Source organism: Plectropomus leopardus, chromosome 3, assembly GCF_026936395.1.
Source record: "Plectropomus leopardus strain MGB_pleo_1.0 chromosome 3, ASM2693639v1, whole genome shotgun sequence".
Taxonomy (NCBI): domain Eukaryota; kingdom Metazoa; phylum Chordata; class Actinopteri; order Perciformes; family Serranidae; genus Plectropomus; species Plectropomus leopardus.
The window spans coordinates 41,026,114-41,044,865 of NC_142178.1; the positions used below are offsets into that span (position 1 = coordinate 41,026,114).

Genomic DNA, 18,752 nt, shown 5'->3' on the forward strand with positions numbered 1-18,752 from the left:
GAGGCCCCGAGGACCGTCCAGCAGCCCCGAACCTCAGACTTCAGGACGTTTGTAGGATTTTGGGATATTTTGAGGATTATAGGACATTTATATGATTTTAGGATGTTTCTATGATTTCAGCACATTTCTAGATTTTTAGGACGTTTCTGTGATTTCAGGACATGTCTGGGATCGCTGCCTGCGACTCGTTGCGTGTGAGCGGCGATGTCCAGACTGCGAGGCGTCCTCCGTCACGCTGATGTTCGTGGTTGTGATGGGAGGAGCTCCGTGAGAAGAAGAGACGAGTCGTTGATTCAGACGTTTCAGTTTATTTGTCAGTAAAATAAAACACTTTCAACTTTTAGTCGTCGGCTCTTGTCTCCGTCGCTCCGCTGAAGCCCAAACTTATACTGCGTGTAACCATGGTAACAAGACATGAAAGAGACAAAGCCCGTTTCACACCGACGTCTCCTCCTTCACCTGGAACGCCTCCTCCTGCACCTCCTCCTTCACCTCCCCCTGCAGAAACAAAAGAGTTTAGTTTCAGCAGGGACATTTTGACTTTGAAGTCTCACCAAATTAAAAGTCAGGATATTTACCACCTCAGTGAAAATCTACTATTTATTGATCACATTTTACTTTAACCCTTTAAACCTGATTTCTTTCAAAAACATGGGAGGAGGGCGACATGTAATTTAGCAAGAAATGGTCCAAAAAAAAAGAAACCAACCTGAAAATAAGCACAAAAAAGCAAACAAAACCAAACAAGAAAATGATATTTTTAAATTTTCTGTAACAATTTTAAACGTATAATTAGGAGAATTATAAATATGTTTCCCCTTTTTTTATTGCAGTTTGGGACGTTTCTTGCCAACTTGCTCTTTATATTTTGGGTTTTTTTCCGTGTTTTTTAAAGAAATCGAAAGTTAAAATGTTCGTGAAAATCGTCAGACAGCAAAAGAAAACTGATGTCAGTCCAGGTGTTAAAGAGTTAAATTGTAGTGTTTTTTTTTTTTTTTTACAAAACACTTTCACGGTTTGATCCGTGCTGGACAAAAGAGACAATTAAAAAATTCTCATGACAATAGCTGATTTTTGTTTTGGGCTTTGCCCCCGATGTCCCGAAATCCTAAAAACGTTCCTCCACCAACCAACATGACTTTTATTTTGGCGGGGCCAGACAGTGAGTGCTTCCTGGCTCAGTTTTAATCTTCAGTGTAAACGAACCTCGGCCGTGACGGAGTCAGCGACCTCGGGCCGAGCCGCCGACCTCCCAGCAGCCTCCAGCTGCCGCCGCAGCTCCGCCACTTCCTGCCGAGCCTGAAAAACAACAGAGGAAACGGTGTGAGGTCACTTCCTGCCGTCAGCGTGTGAACGCGATGTTCCTGAGTCGGAGTCGAAGGCCATAAAAATATTTCACTGTTCGAACAATCAGTCGCTGACCTGTGACCCATGTCACTGACCTGTGACCTGTGACCCCTGTGGCTGACCTGTGACCTGTGACCCGTGTGGCTGACCTGTGACCTGTGTGGCTGACCCGTGACCCATGTCACTGACCTGTGACCTGTGACCTGTGACCCGTGTCACTGACCTGTGCGAGCTCCTGGCTGCAGCTCTGGGTGGCGGCGGCCTCCTCCAGCTGTCTCTCCAGCTGAGCCTCCAGCAGCATCAGCTGCTCCTTCAGCTGAGACACAAAATCAACATTAATGTCCAACTCAAACTGTCTCCTGCTGTCATTCAGACACATGGAGACAAACAGAGACAGACCTGCTGAGTGTCTTCTGGCTCTGTCCTCTGGGACTGGACTTTGTCCTCCAGCAGCTTCAGCTGATCCAGGACCTGCAGACAGCAGCATCACACGCTCAGTCACATGATCATCACCTGCCCACTGTGTTTATGTTAATGAGCTGCAGGTCATGTGATCGAAAAGTAAGAAAACCCAAAAATCTGACAAAGTTTTAACAGTTTTGATAGTTTTAACCCTTTAGTGGCTGTTTGTCTCATTTTAGTCTCTTTTCTTCTTCCTGTTGTGATAATTATTATTATTATTATCATTATTTCTGGGTCAATCAATCAATGTAGCTGCTGATCACTGACATATCCCAGACTGTCAGCAGCTACACTCACACACTGACATATCCCAGACTGTCGGCAGCTACACTCACACACTGACATATCCCAGACTGTCGGCAGCTACACTCACACACTGAGGAGGAGGAGGAGCCTGAATTCTGGACTGAATTCTTTTTTTGTTTTGTTTTTTCATCTAAAAACATAGTGGCATCATGACAAAAATGATTAGGACTGATGTTGGTTTAAAAAAATAAATGAAAGAAGAAAATCATGTTAATTTATAATATTTTTTAAAGCTTTTTTGAAAAGTGCATTTTGTGTGCAGAGCGACACGAGCGTGTGAGATATTAAAACGACCCTAAAGGGTTAATTTCAGGTCAGTCGTTGTCAGAATTAACCCCTTCAGCGTCACTGTCATAAAAATCTCACCGTTTGTTTCTGCTGTTCGGCTTCACTCAGTTTGTTCTTCCACACAGTTTCTTCTTCTTCAGAGCGCCGCTGCAGAGCCTGAAGCTCCGCCTCCTGTCAACAACAACAAACAACACAGACAAAAAACAAACAAACAAAATAAACCAAAGCTGTAAGGGATCAAAATAACCTTTAAAAAAATAAAGGCTTATTAATTTGCCGTTTTATTTTCATGAAGTCGTTGTTTTTACCGTTTCCTGCAGCAGCTTCGAGTTCTCGTCAAACTTCGTCTGCAGTTCAGTCTGTTTCCTGTCGGCGTCTGTCAGCCTCGACTGCAGCTGAACATCAGCATCGGGATTAAGAATTTAGGACTTCATGAAAAAAAATATTTTTTTAAATAAATAAAATTTGACAAAATGTCTAATTAAAAAAGTTCCCATCCGTATTTGTGAGTTTGTGGAAATGTAGTCATCATATTACGAGAAAAAAGTCATAATATTTTGAGAAATTACAACTTTATTCTTGTAATTTCATGAATTTAATCTCATAAAATCACATTTTTTTAAAACATTTTTGTCATTCAGTGGGATCTCTGATGAAATGAGAACGTGCAGAACGAGCGGCTCGACTTTAACACGTTTTTATACATTTTCACAGAAACTGAAGATTTTGTTCACAAACAACATCGTTATGAACTCAGAACGTTATTTTCTGGAAACCAGTTTCTGAAATTGTTCTTAAATTCCAGAAAAGTTTTTAAATTAAGGTTCAGCAGTTGCGTGCATGTGTGCGTGCGTGAGTGCATGTGTGAGTGCATGTGTGAGTGCATGTGTGCGTGCGTGCGTGCGTTCACCTCGGTGTGCGCGCTCTCTGCTTCACGTTGACTCTCCTGGACTCTCTGCGTGAATCGTTGCAGCCAGTCGCTCTGCAGACAGACACAGTGCTGTTACCCCCTGAGCGCCGACTGTCAGGCTCCAAAACATCCTCAAAACACTCATATAACAAACAAAGAAATATTCAAGAAGAACCTTGAAATAGTCAAAATAATAAAGTCAGAGCTGTTCGTGTTCACATGCGGGTGCACACACGGTGAGACTACAGGTGTCCCAGCAAACAAAGTTTTGTTTCTGAAAACATTCAGAGAATGTTACAGTGAAACCAATGCAATGTTTTAGAAATGTTTTCTTTTAGTTTCCAGAATGTCCTTAAAGTTCAGGTCAAATACTCTATAAGCATCAAAAATGTTAAAATTAGATTTATTTCCAGACGTGATTGTATTATTATTGTATGTGTAAATCAGTGTATCAAACAGCTGACCGACCTGCTCCGCCTCCACAGAGACGCCCGGAAACAGAACCTGCAGCGACGCCTGGAAGTCCAAGCTCAGGGATGCAAACCTGGTCTCTGCTTCAGTCTGTACAAAAATCAATATTTTTATTTTATTTCACGTTGAAACTTTCGGACTGAAGATCTGATGTTGAGATCTTTAGATATTTAATGAACTGACCATCGCTGCTTTAAGCTCCGCCTCTCGCTGCTCGCTCTCATGCTCTGCGGTCGACATCGCCGCCACTTTGTCCTGCAGCTCCTGAAACACGTAAGTTCAGACAGTTTTACAGTTTTTCAGTCAGAAACTTTTTAATTCATCAAAGTTTTGTCGCTCTGCGAGATCTGAACGAGGCCTCTGATCTGGACTCACGTTGCCGTGGTTACGAGCCTGCTGCAGCTCCTCCCTGAGCTGCTGAAGCTCCTCCTCCAGACGCAGCAGCTGAGAGTCCTCCTCCAGACTGACAAACAACAAACATCAACGATAAACAACAAACATCAACAACAAACATAAAAATAAACAACAAACCTCAACAATAAACAATAAATCTAAACAATAAACATAAACAACAAACATCAACAACAAACATAAAAATAAACAACAAACCTCAACAATAAACAATAAATCTAAACAATAAACATAAACAACAAACATAAACGACAAAGAACAAACATAAACAACAAACCTCAACAATAAACATAAACAACAAACTCAATGATAAACAACAAATATAAACAATAAACATAAATAAACATAACAAACAAACATGGATGTCGATCACACGAATCACAGCTGATCTGTGATCAGCTGTGATTCGTGTATTTGTGTTTTCGGTCATTAAATCTCGACTCTTTCTTTACGTTGATTTTCGTTCGATAAAATATGAACAGGTGTTTGTCTGTGGAGCGGTCACATGTCACCGTGTGACCTTCAGTCGGTAAAAACTGAGCGTCGGCTGATCGTCGATCCAGGTGAGTTTGTTACCTTTCAAACGGCTGCTCAGACTCCGTCTCACTTCCTGAACCCTGCAGAGGAGAAGACGAGGAAACGTCACAAACCGAACAAAAGCAAAGAAGCGGCGGATGTTTAATATCCGTCTGTTTTATGATAAACTCAGGCATTAGAATCATGTGTTTTTTGTCCTATGAACTCAAACGTACATCTTTCTGCGTCTGATCGGCGGCTGCTGCCTCGCCGTCCGTCGCTCTGAGGACACAAAGAGATAGAAATCAGAGCTGCAGTTCCTCTGACGTCCACCAGGTGCTGCTGTGATGAACTCTGATGAGGTGAATGTAAAAACTTCTTCTTCGTGTTCCTGCTTCATCAGCTTTAACATCGTATTAAATCACCTTCCTGACCTCTGAGGCTGTGATGATGTCACCAGCTGTAGCTCCGCCCTCAGCTGAGCGAGCTCCGCCTCCAGCCCGCCCACCTGCTCGTCTCTGCGCTGCACGCTGACGGGAAGTCACACAGGAAGTCAAACTACGACATCTGCGCTCAGTTATTGGTTCAATGATGTGAGAGAAGAAGAGTTCGTACCAGTTCTTCAGCTGCTCCACTTCAGTCGAACGTTCCACCTGCGAACACACGAACATGCTGCGTGTTAGCCACGCCCACCATCAGGACACTGACGCGTGCCACTTTTGGCTTTTTTTGTGTATCTGTGTGTTATGTATACTTTTTCCTTTTTTTGAAAGGAAAAAAAAAAGGTTTTCTTTTAAAATTTTTGTTATTTTTCTTTTTCTTTTAACATTTTTGGTGTTTTTTTTCTTTCTTTTAAACTTTTTTGGCTTTTTTTTCTTCTTTTAAAATTTTTGGCTTTTTTCTCTAAAAAGTTTGGCAATTGTTGGTCATTTTAAAAATCTCTTGGTCATTTGTTTTTTCTTTTAAACTTTCAAACGTTTTTGTTTAAATTTTATTTATTCTTTTTTTTTCTCCTTAAAAATTTTTGGTCAGTGTTTGTTTTGTCTTTTGTCTTTAAGTTTTCTGTCATTTTTAAATAAAAAAAATACATATATATATTTTCATACATTTAAAAACAACAACAACCAGACTCTTTAAATTAGAAACTTTGCCAAAATAAAACATTTTTTAATCTCATGCAGAGTTTGAAAAAGTCCCCACAGCTTTTATCTCGTCACTCTGCTGTTACCTGGACTGCAGCCTGGCTCTCCAGCTGCACCTTTAGCTCCTGCAGTTCAGCCTCTCTGGACGCCAGCGCCCCCTTCAGATCTGAGGCAGAAACAGCAGAAGGACAGCAGACCTATTTTATTTAAATTGTTAATCATCAAAAAAAGATTTAAAAGAAAAAAATCAAAATTATTAAAAGAAAAAATATCTCGGGGCCACAGGATCGGAGAGCATGTTTTCACTAAAAAGAGTTCTGGGGGCGTCTGGTGGCTCAGTGGACAGAGCGGCGCCCCACGTACAGAGGCTGTGTCCTCGCCAGTGTGGCCGCGGGTTCAAGTCCGGCCTTGGCCTTTTGCTCCGCCTCTCTCTCTCCCCCTTTCACGCTCACACTGTCCTGTCCATCAAAGCCAATAAAAGCCCAAAAAAAGTCCAAAAAAAAAAAAAAAGACTTCCTGGCCGTCCCTGAAACACGTGTCCTCGGGTTTCTCACACTTCTGCTCTTGTTTTGATTTCTTGTTTGTTTTTTAAGATATTTTTTTTAGCTTTTATTGCTTTTAATGGACAATAAAAGTCCAGTTTTAAAAGACAGTTTGAGCGTGAAAGCAGGAGACTGAGAGGGGGCGACATGCAGCAAAGGTTCGGGGCCGGAATCGAACCAGCGGCTGCTGCGATACAACCTCTGTATGTGGGGCTCTGTCCACTGAGCCACCAGCCGCCCCGTTTGACTTCTAAGGAGCCAGTGATCTTTAGTTAGCTTCATGCTGACGGAAACACTGACCGCTGGCAGCAGCAGCTTCCTGCTGCGACGCCTGCAGCTCCTGACCGACGTCCTCCAGTCGCTGCTGCAGAGCGCGCTCAGCGTCCGCACGCAGCACCTGCAGACAGGAAACACTTCTGTTAATGTGGGTCAGTAAAATGAAGGAGAGAAAAGTCTCCGTTTGAACGAAGTCAGAAACGACGAGTTTCCTCGGCTCAGCAGCTCGTGTGGTTCTGACCTGAGCTTGGGCCAGTTCTTGCTCGGCGGCAGCCATCTTGGCCTCCAGGCTCTTCCTGCGCTCCTCGGCGGCCCGCAGAGCGTCGGTCCGCTCGGTCAGCTCCCGACCCAGACGGACACAGTCCTGCCGGAGACGAGCCAGCTCCGCGTTCTGCCTGCAGGGGGTCAGACCGGATCGCAGTCCGCAGTCAGGAGTGTATAACAGGCCTCATTACGGTCACATTTGGACATGAAGACCACGTGGAAGGAACCTGCACCGGGACTTCGTCAACGTTAACATTTGGCATCTCAAAAAGTCATCAAACTGGAACTCTGACTTTCTGTGTATCAGGTCTGTTCACGTCAGAGGAACTTCCATCGGTCAGATACTGTAACGTTCACAGGAAATGTGGAACGTCGTTGTTTACATGTTTACGCTGAAGATCATGTGACTCGTGGATACCTGGCTCGTGTGTTACCTGCTCTCGGCCTGGCTGGTGGCCTGGTTCAGGGCGTCTCGGAGGATGGCGTTCTCCTGCTGCAGTCGGGCCAGCTGAGCGTTGGGACCGTTCTCCAGTTGTTCCTGCAGACTCCCGATCTGTTCCAGTTCAACAGCCAGTTAGCTAAACACGCTACAAACACTGCCGATGTCCCAGCTGAGACTCGAGAACTGGGACTATGAACTTTTAAGGGAAAATGTTTGTAATGATCAGCATTCGGAGACACGACAGACTCTGAATTCAGTCTGAAGGCCTGTGACGTGACTTGGATCTACCTTCAAGGACGAATATCCAAACTTGCCACTAAAGACTTCCGAGTTGGTCAAACAAACCTTGTGGTTGAGTTGCTGGGTAAGTTTCAGGTGTTCCTGGTTAGCAGTCTCCATTCTGGCCCGCATGGCGTCGATCTCCTGAACCCGAGAGCTAAGCTCCGCCTTCAGACGGGCGTCCAAAGACGCCATCTTGGATTTCTCTGCGCCGAGTTCCTGAAACGAAAAACCTCACAATTCGAACATGTTCATACTCGCAATCGACATAAAAAAAACAGTTGAAATGTTTTCTTACAACCATGACTCATCTGTTTCTGATGCTGAATCACCGTTCGGTGTCCAGAATCCAGTAACCCAGCTGCCTATATTTGGTTCTTAAAACGTCCTGAGAATGTTTGAATGAAACCACTGAATGTTTCAGTAAAGTTTTCAGAGGCAAGTTTGCTTTATGTTCCCAGAACGTTCTTCTTTGAGTTTGGGCAACGTTCTCTATAAACATTTTTTTAAAAATTAATAATTTATTATTTTTTATTGTTAACTTATCACAGTATTTTTTTATCTTTAAAAAAAGGTCTGTAGTCTCAGTCCTCAATAACGCGTTCTGAATTTTGCTTTGAAAATGTTCTTCCTTTGTTCTCATGTAACATTGTGAGAACGTTTCATAAAGAACATTCTCTGATCTGTCAGCGTCACCAAAACACCCTCACAGTGTTGCAGCTCAAACGTTATGTCTTATTTAACCTCACGGGAACATTATTAGAAATGAGAAACTTTCTTAAAATGTTCTTTGAATGTTAGATTAAAATGTTTTCCTTCAAACATTATTGTAACTTGTAGGGAACGTTGGCTAACGTTGTGGGAACGTTCCCTGCTGGTTGTTTGAGACACTTGTGATGATTCGACGTCTCGTCTGTCTGGAACTCTCACGTTTATTCGGACTCGTCGTTGTTTCTCTGCGCCTTCAGAGATGTTTTTGTCGAGGCGGCGTTGCTCACCTTGCTGAGCTCTCGGAGGCGGTTCTTGGCGGCGGCGGCGTCCTCCTGCTCGGTGGTCAGTTGCTTCTCTTTCTCCTCCAGCTGTTTCTTCAGAGAGGACAGAGCGTCTCCTTTCTGACAGGCCTGACGTCAAACAAAGACGCAACGTTACCGTCTGAACTCGACACGGACACTTTCACACGCAGGCCGGGTCAGGTGGGCTTTGAAGGAAGAGATGTCGTGAAAATAGTAAAATGAAAGTATCCACGCCAGAGACAACAGCAACGACGACAACAACAACAACAACAACAACAACAACAACAGCTAACGACAGCTGTGATCAGGTGTTGCTGCTGTATGACAGCGTCACACTTAAAGCTTGTGTTGTTGCACCACCTCACAGACAAACGGACGCATCATCTGCACCCGATGTTTGTGCTCCGCCTCCGAAAAGTTTTTAAAAATCAACAAAAATTATAAAGGAAAAACATTCATGAAGAAGAAAGAAAATTGCCAGAAGTTTGAAAGTTTAAAAATGTTCAGAAGTTTTGAAGGACAAAAAATTACCCAAAAAATTTCAAAAGAAAAATAATTGCCAAAAGTTTTTGACAATCACCAAAATCTTAGAGAAAAAAAATTGCCCCAAAATTTTAAAAGAAAACAAAAATAACCAAAAGTTTTAAAAGAAAAATTGCAAAAGTTCTTATTATAGAAACATTTAAAGAAAAATAAAATCACCAAAAGTTTGAAAAAGTCATTATCAACTTTAAAGGAAAACAAATCACCAAAAATTTTAACGGAAAAACAAATTACTAAAACGTTCAAAATAAAAATAAATATTGACAAAAGTTTTTAAAAATTACCAAAAATTTTAAAGGAAAAATAAATCAACAAAAGATTTACAGTAAAAAAAGCTGCCAATTAAAAACAAACTTCAAAGTCATTTTTTCAAACATGTTTACTTTCTGCTGCAGAGGTTTGTGTCCTGAGCTAACTGCTAACTGTGGTTTTTGAATCTACCAGCTGCCAGGAGTCGTGGCGGGCGCCAGCCTTCAGGTTCAGGACCTCCATGAGTTTGTGCATCTCGTCGTCGCTGAGCGTCGCGTTGGACACGGCGGACAGCAGCTCGCCGTACGGCGGCGGCGGGGAGGAGTTGGGGGACTCGGTCACTTCAAGAAAAAAATGGGACAAAACACAACTCTCAGTTTCTCAGAGATTCGAAAAGTCCAACAATCGTTTTTGTTTTCACGGTCTCTGGCTGTGATGTACGGTGTAAATGTAACGATTCTTTGATTTTAGGTTTGGAAGCCATGTTTTCTTTAAAAATCACAAAAAATTTGAAAAAAAAAAAAAAAAAGTCCCCCTTCCCCCAAAAAAGTCGAAAATTGTAAAAGAAAAATAAAACGCGGCCTCCAAACCTGCGCGGCCTCTGTCTCTCACCTGGCTCAGGTTTGTTCTTGGACTTCTTCTTCTTGTTCGCCGTCTCTTTGGGTTCTTCAGTTTTCGCCGCTGGCGGCTCTTTGACATCAGTAACGACCTTCACCGGACGAACTTCTACCACCGGCGCCATCGCCATCACCACAACTTCCTTAGCAACGATTTCCACCGCAGCAGGCGGCTCCACCTTGGCGGACTTCTTCTTCTTCTTCTCCTTCAGTGAGGCGGCGGGGGGAGACTCGATGGTGGCGGTGGCGGGGACCACGGCGGGTTCTGGTTCTGGTTCAGGTTCCGGTTCAGGTGTTGGTTTGGGTTCAGGGGCGGCGACAGGCTCTGCAGTAGGTTCTGGTTCAGATTCTGGCTCGGTGGAGGCCACCGCCTCCTCGCCGCTGTCACTGGCGGGTTCCGAGGGCCTCCCGTCCAGCCGCTCCTCCTTCCTCTTGGCTTTGTTCTTCTTGTCCTGCGTCTTGTCCTTCTTCTTCTTCTCTGCTCTCTGCGTCTGCGTTTGGACCAGCGAGCGGCGCTGTTTGGCCAGCGCCTCCTCGTACGACGTCTCCTTCATGGACAGCGTGGAGACGAGGGCGATGCCCACCGCCGAGATGAACATGAAGCCCCCAAAGACCATGAAGCCGAGCGTCTGCGGGTCGGAGACGTCCATGACTGATCCGTGTCAAACAGGGAGTCTGGAGGGGAAAGACAGACAACATTTAACATTTTTAACATTTGAAGACAAGCTGGAGGACACAAGAGGACGAGTCCTAAAATCCACCAAATGTCCTAAAATCCTAAAAATATCCTAAAACTGGAGACATGTCGTAAAATAAACGTCCTAAAATTTGAGAGTGTCCTAAAATCCTAGAAACTTTCAAAAATCCCAGAAATGTCCTTAATTTTTCTAAAAGCATCTTCCAAATCTGCGAGCCCAAATTTTCTTTCTTCTAAATTTTTGCAGATTTTTTAAATATATATTTTGGTGGGTTTTTTTGGCAGCTATTTTTTTGGAGGTACTTTCGGGTTAGGAACTGTGCAGTTTCTGCTTTTTTCATGGATAGCATGATTTTCAAAATAAATGTACTGCACATAAAGCTCCTCATTTTTTAGTTTTTTTCCTGAAATAAACAAAAGAACGTGTTCAAAAAAAACCATCACGTTTGACTTCAAATCATTTTGGTTCCTGTTCATTCACACGGTGACTTCAGCTCACAAACAAACAAACAAATGTTTCTGTCCTTTATGGAAACGTATCGATCAGTCTTTGTTTACCTGCCGACCTCTGCCCGGAGGTCAAAGGTCACCGTCCGTGTGTTCGGTCGCTGATTGACTCTGAAGCTTTATTTGGTCGGCTGGTTCAAACGCGTTTAAATGACGTGATAAAAAAGTCTGAATGATGTGAAACTGGTCTGATAACGTTGATCTGCTGCTCTGAGCCAATCACACGCCTCGTCGATCAGTTCAGAGCCGATCAGTCTGCTCGTTATCGTCCTGAGTCGTCGCTTCGTCCATCAGGTACGAAAAACATGGAAAACGTCTCGTTGATTAGAGTCGTCGCTGAGCTCAGCGATCAAACACAGACGGAGCCTTCGCACACTTTCATTCAGCTTTTCACGAGTATTTAACCCTTTGAACTCTGGACACATTAACGCAGTTTCTTTCAAAAACGCGAGAAAAAAGGCGACGAGCAATTCGGTAACAAATGTTTCAAAAATGAGCTGATTAAGAAAATCATTTTTTAAAAAGCGAAGGAAAAATGTCTTTTTATTAGGATCATTTCTAATTTTCATAATTGCACATTTAAAATCACATTAATATTTAAGCACCACTCAAGTTATTTTCCAAGTTGTTTTTTTTTAAATTTTTATTATTTTCAGGGTTTTTTAAATTTTGGGGTCATTTCCTGAATTGTTCGGCGAGGTCACAGACCGCACGCCGCATCTGTGTTTTCATCAAAAACCTGTGATGACACAAACCGCCTGCAGGAAACATGCTAAAGACACGCCGCGGCGTTACTGATCAACACAGATATGTTATTGATTGTTTTCACAAACAGAAACTCATTTATTTAACCCTTTCACGTCCCGCTCAGCTGTTTGCTGGAGCTCATTTTGAGTCTCTTTATCTTTAACCTTTGACCTCTGAGCAGATTTGGTTCATTTTCTTTTGAAAAAGGAGAAAAAATACAACCAGCAACTTGGCAAGAAATGTCCCACAAAAGTTTTTTAAAAGCTAAAGGGGAAAACGTCCTGAAAACAAGATTTGTTAACTATCATAAATCTACATTTAAAATGATTTTATGGGTTTGTAATGATTTTTAAAGCACGTTTTCCCGGGTACTTTGCTTATTTTTTTGTTATTTATTTCTACTTTTTTTTCTTCTAATTTTCAGGTATTTTTTTAGCGCTGAGTTCTCGCTCATTTTTTGGTCATTTCTTTTTTTTTGTTGCTCATTGCCCTTTTCTCGTGTTTTTGAAAGAAATCAAGCCAATTTGTTCAGATATCAAAGAGTTAATGTGAAATTGATCTTATGAACATATTAATACAGCATATTATTACCACATATAAATACCACATATTAATCCGTAGATACAATGACTGAATCATATACTTTTTACTGATATGGACTCTGAATCGTGTGATGTTTTTCTCTTTATTCTTTCAGTACATTTTGTTCCCAAACCTTCTGTCACTGTTACTGACTCAAATTCAACATTTTCTATTTTTTTTAATGCATAAAAATATCTGAATATTTGAGAAACACAAAAAGCAAATTATTTTTTTAAGAGACAGCAGAAATATTTTAAATAAATGTGAATAACGAAGTGTTATTAACGTGGGAGAGAAAGAGATCCGTTCAGGATGTTTAATGTCTGACTGTGTTTAACAGAACAAACAGAGAGTTTGAAAAAGAGCAACGTGTCCGAGTCCACAATTAACCCTTTGTACTGTCAACACACACACACACACACACACACACACACACACACACACACACACACACGGTTATGTAACTCACTTCAGTTTCTTGTGGTTTCACATTAAAACTCACTTTCAACTAAAAATACAACTTTCATGCACAGATGAGCTCACGTGCAGCCTGTAGCTCTCACACACACACACACACACACACACACACACACACACACACACAAACCTTTATCAATGCATTCATAGATTTTACCATTTTAAAGGTGGACACACTCTCATCCTCTCACACACACTGAAATCAGACTTTTCTTTCTCTGAAACGTCTCTCTGCAGCTGTTTAAACATCCTGTTCTCTCTGAACTCTTTGATCTTTTAGGACTTTAAAATTCACCATTTCTTCACAAAAACCTTTCAGTCCGACTTTAACTCTTCACTGTCACTTTCAGCTGGAAACAAAAACACTGAGCAGTTTGGATGTTGTTAAATAAAGTTGAATAAAGTTTTTCTCACCTCAGCTCAGTCTGTCAGGCTGCTGCAGAGTCGTGGCACTTTCTCTGAACGGGACCTGAAGCCCCGCCCCCCCGCCGGCACCGCGGCTCCTCATTGGTCAGCGGGGACGTCACATTCAAGATACCGAGCTCACCGACTGGCCTCATGGGAAATGCAGTCCCGATCAAACTCCAGATTTGACAAACGGTAATGTAATACTACTACTACTACTACTAATAATAATAATAATAATAATAACAATAATAATAATAATACTAATAATTATTATTGTTTAAATTTGTGAATCTCTTATACAGAGTTACAAAGTCTTTACAGAGACACAAAATAAAAAAGACAAGACAAAAAAAATCAAGTTTTAAAAGAAGATTGATAAAAATCTACTTTATTTTTGCTGTTTCAAGAATAAAAATGACTTTTTCTATAAAACACGTTTCTAGGATCTTTGCTGTGTTATGTTTAAAACATGCAGAAAGCACTAAACAGTCATTTATGTTATTTTAATTATTTGTATTATTTTGACTGTTTTGTTTAGAAATAAAATGTCTGTCAGATTTAGATACTTTTAATAATGACACGGGAAAATTCGTTTGTTCATCTTAACCTCCACAGATAAGTCACTGAAACGTGCAGAAACATAAACAGATGAGCAATAAATACAAAGAAAATATGAGTTCAGTGGAAGAAAAAAAACTAAGTTAAAAGTTCGCGGACCCTGAGGTCCTCCGGCACCGGCCTTTTAACCATACCACAAGTTAGCTCTAAAAGAAATGTGGAGGCGGCTTTCAGTTACTTTGGCCCCCGTCTGTGGAACAGCCTGCCGGAGAACCTCAGGATCACAGACAGTGTTGAGGTTTTTAAAAAGAGGCTCAGGACCCATCTTTTCAATCAGGCTTTTAACTAACTAACTAACTAGCTAACTATTTATTTATTTATTCTACTTTTTTAGTTTATCTTATTCCACTGTTTTAGTCTCCCATTTATTTATTTATTTATTTATTTATTAGCTGTTATAATGTTTAAACTATTTTACTGTGCACTTGTGTTCTTTGTCTTATTTTACTGTTTTAATCCCTTACGTTCTTAGCTTTTATGTTCTTTACCTTATTTTATTGTGTTAGTTTTTAGCTCCAGTGTTTCCCTTATGGGGGCCTGCCGGACTGGGAGTGGTCTCTGGTCCACCATTGGGGGTGCTGTACAGTGGACTGTTTCGGCCCGGGTGACTAGAGGGCTCGGCATCTTGGTGCGGGCACTCCTGTCCGCCCGGGTTGGGATGGTCTCTGTGGCGGCGCCCCGGCGGTGCTGGACCGTGACCTCTCAGTGAGGTTGGCCCCCAAAGGTAGCTTCTCCCTCGCCTCAGGTCTCAGTGCCTAGCCATGTCTCTTTAGTAACAGCTGGTGTGTGTTGGTGTGTGTGTGCGTGTGTGTGGGTGGTGAGGGGGGGTGATCGGGTGCCTATGTGAATATGTGTGGGAATATCTACATGATTGCGTGTGTTTTGTTGCGTACGTATATGTGGTGGGGGGGGGGGTCAGGCTGTCTGTATTTTTCTTGATTTTCTTTGATGTTTTTCATTTCTGTTATTGTTTTTAATCTCTGTGAGGCACTTTGTGTTACTCTTTGTATGAAAAGTGCCATACAAATAAAGATTTGATTGATTGATTGAAAAGAAAAAGAGCTAAAAGCTTGATCATCAATACAATAATTTAAAAAAATTAAAACTCATTTCTGTTGGAGAAATTACTTTAAATCTCTATAACAGGAAGTAATAGAAATCAAGTAAATATTTTGAATAAATTTGCATTTTAGTAAGTAGTAATTATTAGCAATAATAAGTCATTAGTATAGTATAGTATATAGTATATTAAATAATAAGTAATAGTAAGTATTATTTCTGTGACAGACGTAATCAAACACATTTGAAATCAAATGTTGAAAATTCATGTTGAATAATAAAAAACATCACTTGTGTCACAAAAACATTTGTTGCTTATTTTTGTCACATTTAGAAAAAATAGAGTCGAAAGTACTTCAAATATTATTTTCCTAAAAAGGTAAAAGGAGTAAATCTGATTATTCTTAACCCTTCAAAACCTGAGCAAATTGGTTTGATTTCTTTCATTGGGGGGAAAAAGCCGATGACCAGTTTGGCAAGAAATGTGTAAAATAAATTAGTAAAAGAAAACAATGAATTTTAATTCTATTTTAATTTTAATGTTAAAATAATTTTAAAAATATGGAAAGATTTAAAGAATAACAATTATATTTATCAATATAATAATTTTATATTTAAAATTGTGTTACATGATATATTATATTATACAATAAATACATATTTTTTTAGGTCACTGTCTTTTTTTGTTTGTTTTGTTTCTATTTTTGGGGCCATTCTCGTTAACTCGCTGTGCTCAGGGTTCAAAGGGTTAATCGTGTCGGTCAGTTCACAGGGACGCCGCGGGGGGGCGCTGTCCTGAGCCCGGAGGACCGACCGCAGAAGACGCAGGAACCGTAGAAGAAGAGCAGTGAACGCGCTCGGCGCCGGTTAGCAGCAGGCTAACGCGAAGCTAACGGCTGACGGGATGTCCGCGGCCTCTAAAGTGGTTCTGGGAGTCTCTGTGGGTCTGACTCTGAGCACCGTGACCGCCGTCCACCTCAAACAGTCCTGGGACAGACAGGTAAACCGGGCCGAGCCGAGCCGGGCCGACAGCGGAGCTAACGGTTAGCTCAGAGGCAGCTAACGGGTGTCGCTGAGGTCACGGGACGTTAACGGACCGTTTTGTCGTTAAAAATGAAAAACGGACAAACTGCGGTTTGTTTAAGTTTGACGGAAGTGAAGCAGATTCACTTTAGCTTCAGTGTAACGAAAAAACAGCCGCTCAGCCTGAGCGAAGCTACCGTTAGCAGCTAACACAAACATCCGGTGCAGCTTTTCAAAATAGAGGCGACAGAAAAACTGAAGCTTTTACCATTTTTAAACATTAAATATTAAAATACTTTGAATAGAAATTGAATATTTTAATAAACAGCGACTGTTTAAATGATTCAATTATAAATATACATATAAAGAGACGTTTTTGTATGATAAAGATGGAGTCGATGATCGGGAAAATATTTTGAATCTATTAAATTTGTGCGGAAAATGTTACCTTCATAAATGTTAATGGACTCAAAGAAATCAAAAATAAAAGAATTAAAAACTGAAAAAAGCATTTCAAACACTACACGGACTGAAGTACGACAAAGCTGAGAAAACACGAGATATCTGTAAAACTTTAAATATTAGTAATTATTTCCTTGGTCGACGTTATGTATACTGCGTCTGTTTGTATGTATTATTGTATATGTTTTTATGTATGTCTATATGTTTGTATATATTAATCTATGTTTGTGTTTATGTAAGTATGTTTATTTAGGTATGTATGTTTCTTTATCTATGTATATGTTTGTATTTATGTATGTATGTTTGTTTGTATGTATGTATATATGTTTGTATGTATGTATATATGTGCTATGTGTGTTTGTATGTCAGTCCTGTTGTCTGTTAGTGTAACTTTAATTTGAAGGTCAGTTTAGCAAAGGGAAGTAGTTTGTTTTGTCAACGTTTTTATTTGATTACAAAAAAATTATAGTCAAGCTGAAACTATTATCATTTTTCATTAATCTGCCTGTTAGTTTTTTGATTGATTTGTCAATTAACTGCAATATTTGGTGCATTAATTCAACTGCAGCATTCATTATTCAAATGTGTGTTATTCTTCCAACTCTTGATAGTAGGTGATATTTGACATGTGACACATATTATATATATTCTTATTGTTATTCTTACTGATGCATAGCACTGTTGTTAATTGTAGCGTTGCACACATATTTAATTTTTTACATTTTGAACTGACATACTAGTTGTAAACATTTCATTGTAGCATCAGGCACAGTTTTATATTTTACACACTTTACACTCAGCACATTACAGATATCTATAATTTTAAATGTTTACATATTAGTGCTAATTGTCTATTACTGTATTTATTTACATTTTTACATACTTTCCATACTCAGCACATTATGCATGTTGTTAATTTGAAATACATACTAGTGCTAATTGATTACCATTGTTGTATTTATATTTTAGATTTTTACATACTTGTGCTGGTACTTATTTTTTACTTCCTATAATTCACAGTTTCCCTCTGGGAATCAATAAAGTATTTCTGATTCTGTTTGTCGATAAAATGTCAGAAAAAAGTGAATCTGTGTAATTTTCCAGAGCCCACGTTGATGTCTTCTTGACGTATGTTTATCCACAAACTGTCCAAAAATCCAAAACTGTTCAGTCTCTCATCATATGACAAAGACAAAAATCAATTCTCACATTAAAGAATCTGAATGATTTTTAGCTTAATGGACTAATCGTTGCAGCTGCAGTGCCTGAAGATGTGACTGTCGGTCATATTTCAGATATTAACCCAGATGTTTCTGTGTGATTTTGGGATGCAGCGTCTCCACGACGGCGTGATTCGGGATCTGGAGCGTGTGGAGAGGAAGAAGGAGAATCTGCGTCTGCTGGAGGAGCAGAGGACTCTGACCAGACAGCTGGAGGAGGACAGACGACGGAGACAGACACAGGACCAGTGAGACAGGTAAACACACCTACTCACACAGGTAAACACACCTGTTCACACAGGTAAACACACCTGCTCATGCAGGTAAACACACCTGTTCACACAGGTTAACATACCTGTTCACACAGGTAAACACACCTGTTCACACAGGTAAACACACCTGTTCACACAGGTTAACACACCTGTTCACACAGGTAAACACACCTGTTCACACAGGTAAACACACCTGTTCACACAGGTTAACACACCTGTTCACACAGGTAAACACACCTGTTCACACAGGTTAACACACCTGTTCACACAGGTTAACATACCTGTTCACACAGGTAAACACACCTGTTCACACAGGTTAACACACCTGTTCACACAGGTAAACACACCTGTTCACACAGGTTAACACACCTGTTCACACAGGTAAACACACCTGTTCACACAGGTTAACACACCTGTTCACACAGGTTAACATACCTGTTCACACAGGTAAACACACCTGTTCACACAGGTAAACACACCTGTTCACACAGGTTAACATACCTGTTCACACAGGTAAACACACCTGTTCACACAGGTAAACACACTTGCTCATTAGGGCTTTGACAGTATGGATTTTTTTTGTCACCGCGGTGATGGAGTGG

General features: G+C 40.8%; 2 protein-coding genes across 3 annotated transcripts; one reads left to right on the forward strand and one right to left on the reverse strand.

The window, feature by feature from the left end:
- Positions 1 to 292: 292 nt before the first annotated feature.
- Positions 293 to 13,602, reverse strand: rrbp1b (ribosome binding protein 1b). 2 transcript variants are annotated; one of them, XM_042485252.2, is made up of 23 exons: positions 13,503 to 13,602; positions 10,074 to 10,753; positions 9,654 to 9,802; positions 8,655 to 8,777; positions 7,723 to 7,875; positions 7,370 to 7,488; positions 6,913 to 7,066; positions 6,696 to 6,792; positions 5,940 to 6,019; positions 5,327 to 5,364; positions 5,137 to 5,241; positions 4,948 to 4,993; positions 4,772 to 4,812; positions 4,160 to 4,247; positions 3,968 to 4,048; positions 3,782 to 3,874; positions 3,314 to 3,385; positions 2,712 to 2,798; positions 2,482 to 2,574; positions 1,747 to 1,818; positions 1,571 to 1,663; positions 1,207 to 1,299; positions 293 to 498 (listed from the first exon to the last, which is right to left on the reverse strand). In XM_042485252.2, the coding sequence occupies exons 2-23, from the start codon at positions 10,726 to 10,728 to the stop codon at positions 436 to 438; spliced, it is 2,595 nt and encodes an 864-aa protein (XP_042341186.2). In that variant the 5' UTR covers positions 10,729 to 10,753; positions 13,503 to 13,602; the 3' UTR covers positions 293 to 435. The 2 variants fall into 2 exon arrangements, with proteins under 2 accessions (XP_042341186.2, XP_042341187.2); XM_042485253.2 differs by having other exon boundaries at positions 5,146 to 5,241; positions 13,503 to 13,601.
- Positions 13,603 to 15,972: 2,370 nt separating this feature from the next.
- On the forward strand, positions 15,973 to 18,130 carry pet117 (PET117 cytochrome c oxidase chaperone). Its single transcript, XM_042485265.2, has 2 exons — positions 15,973 to 16,173; positions 17,993 to 18,130. The coding sequence occupies exons 1-2, from the start codon at positions 16,078 to 16,080 to the stop codon at positions 18,128 to 18,130; spliced, it is 234 nt and encodes a 77-aa protein (XP_042341199.1). The 5' UTR covers positions 15,973 to 16,077.
- Positions 18,131 to 18,752: the final 622 nt, after the last annotated feature.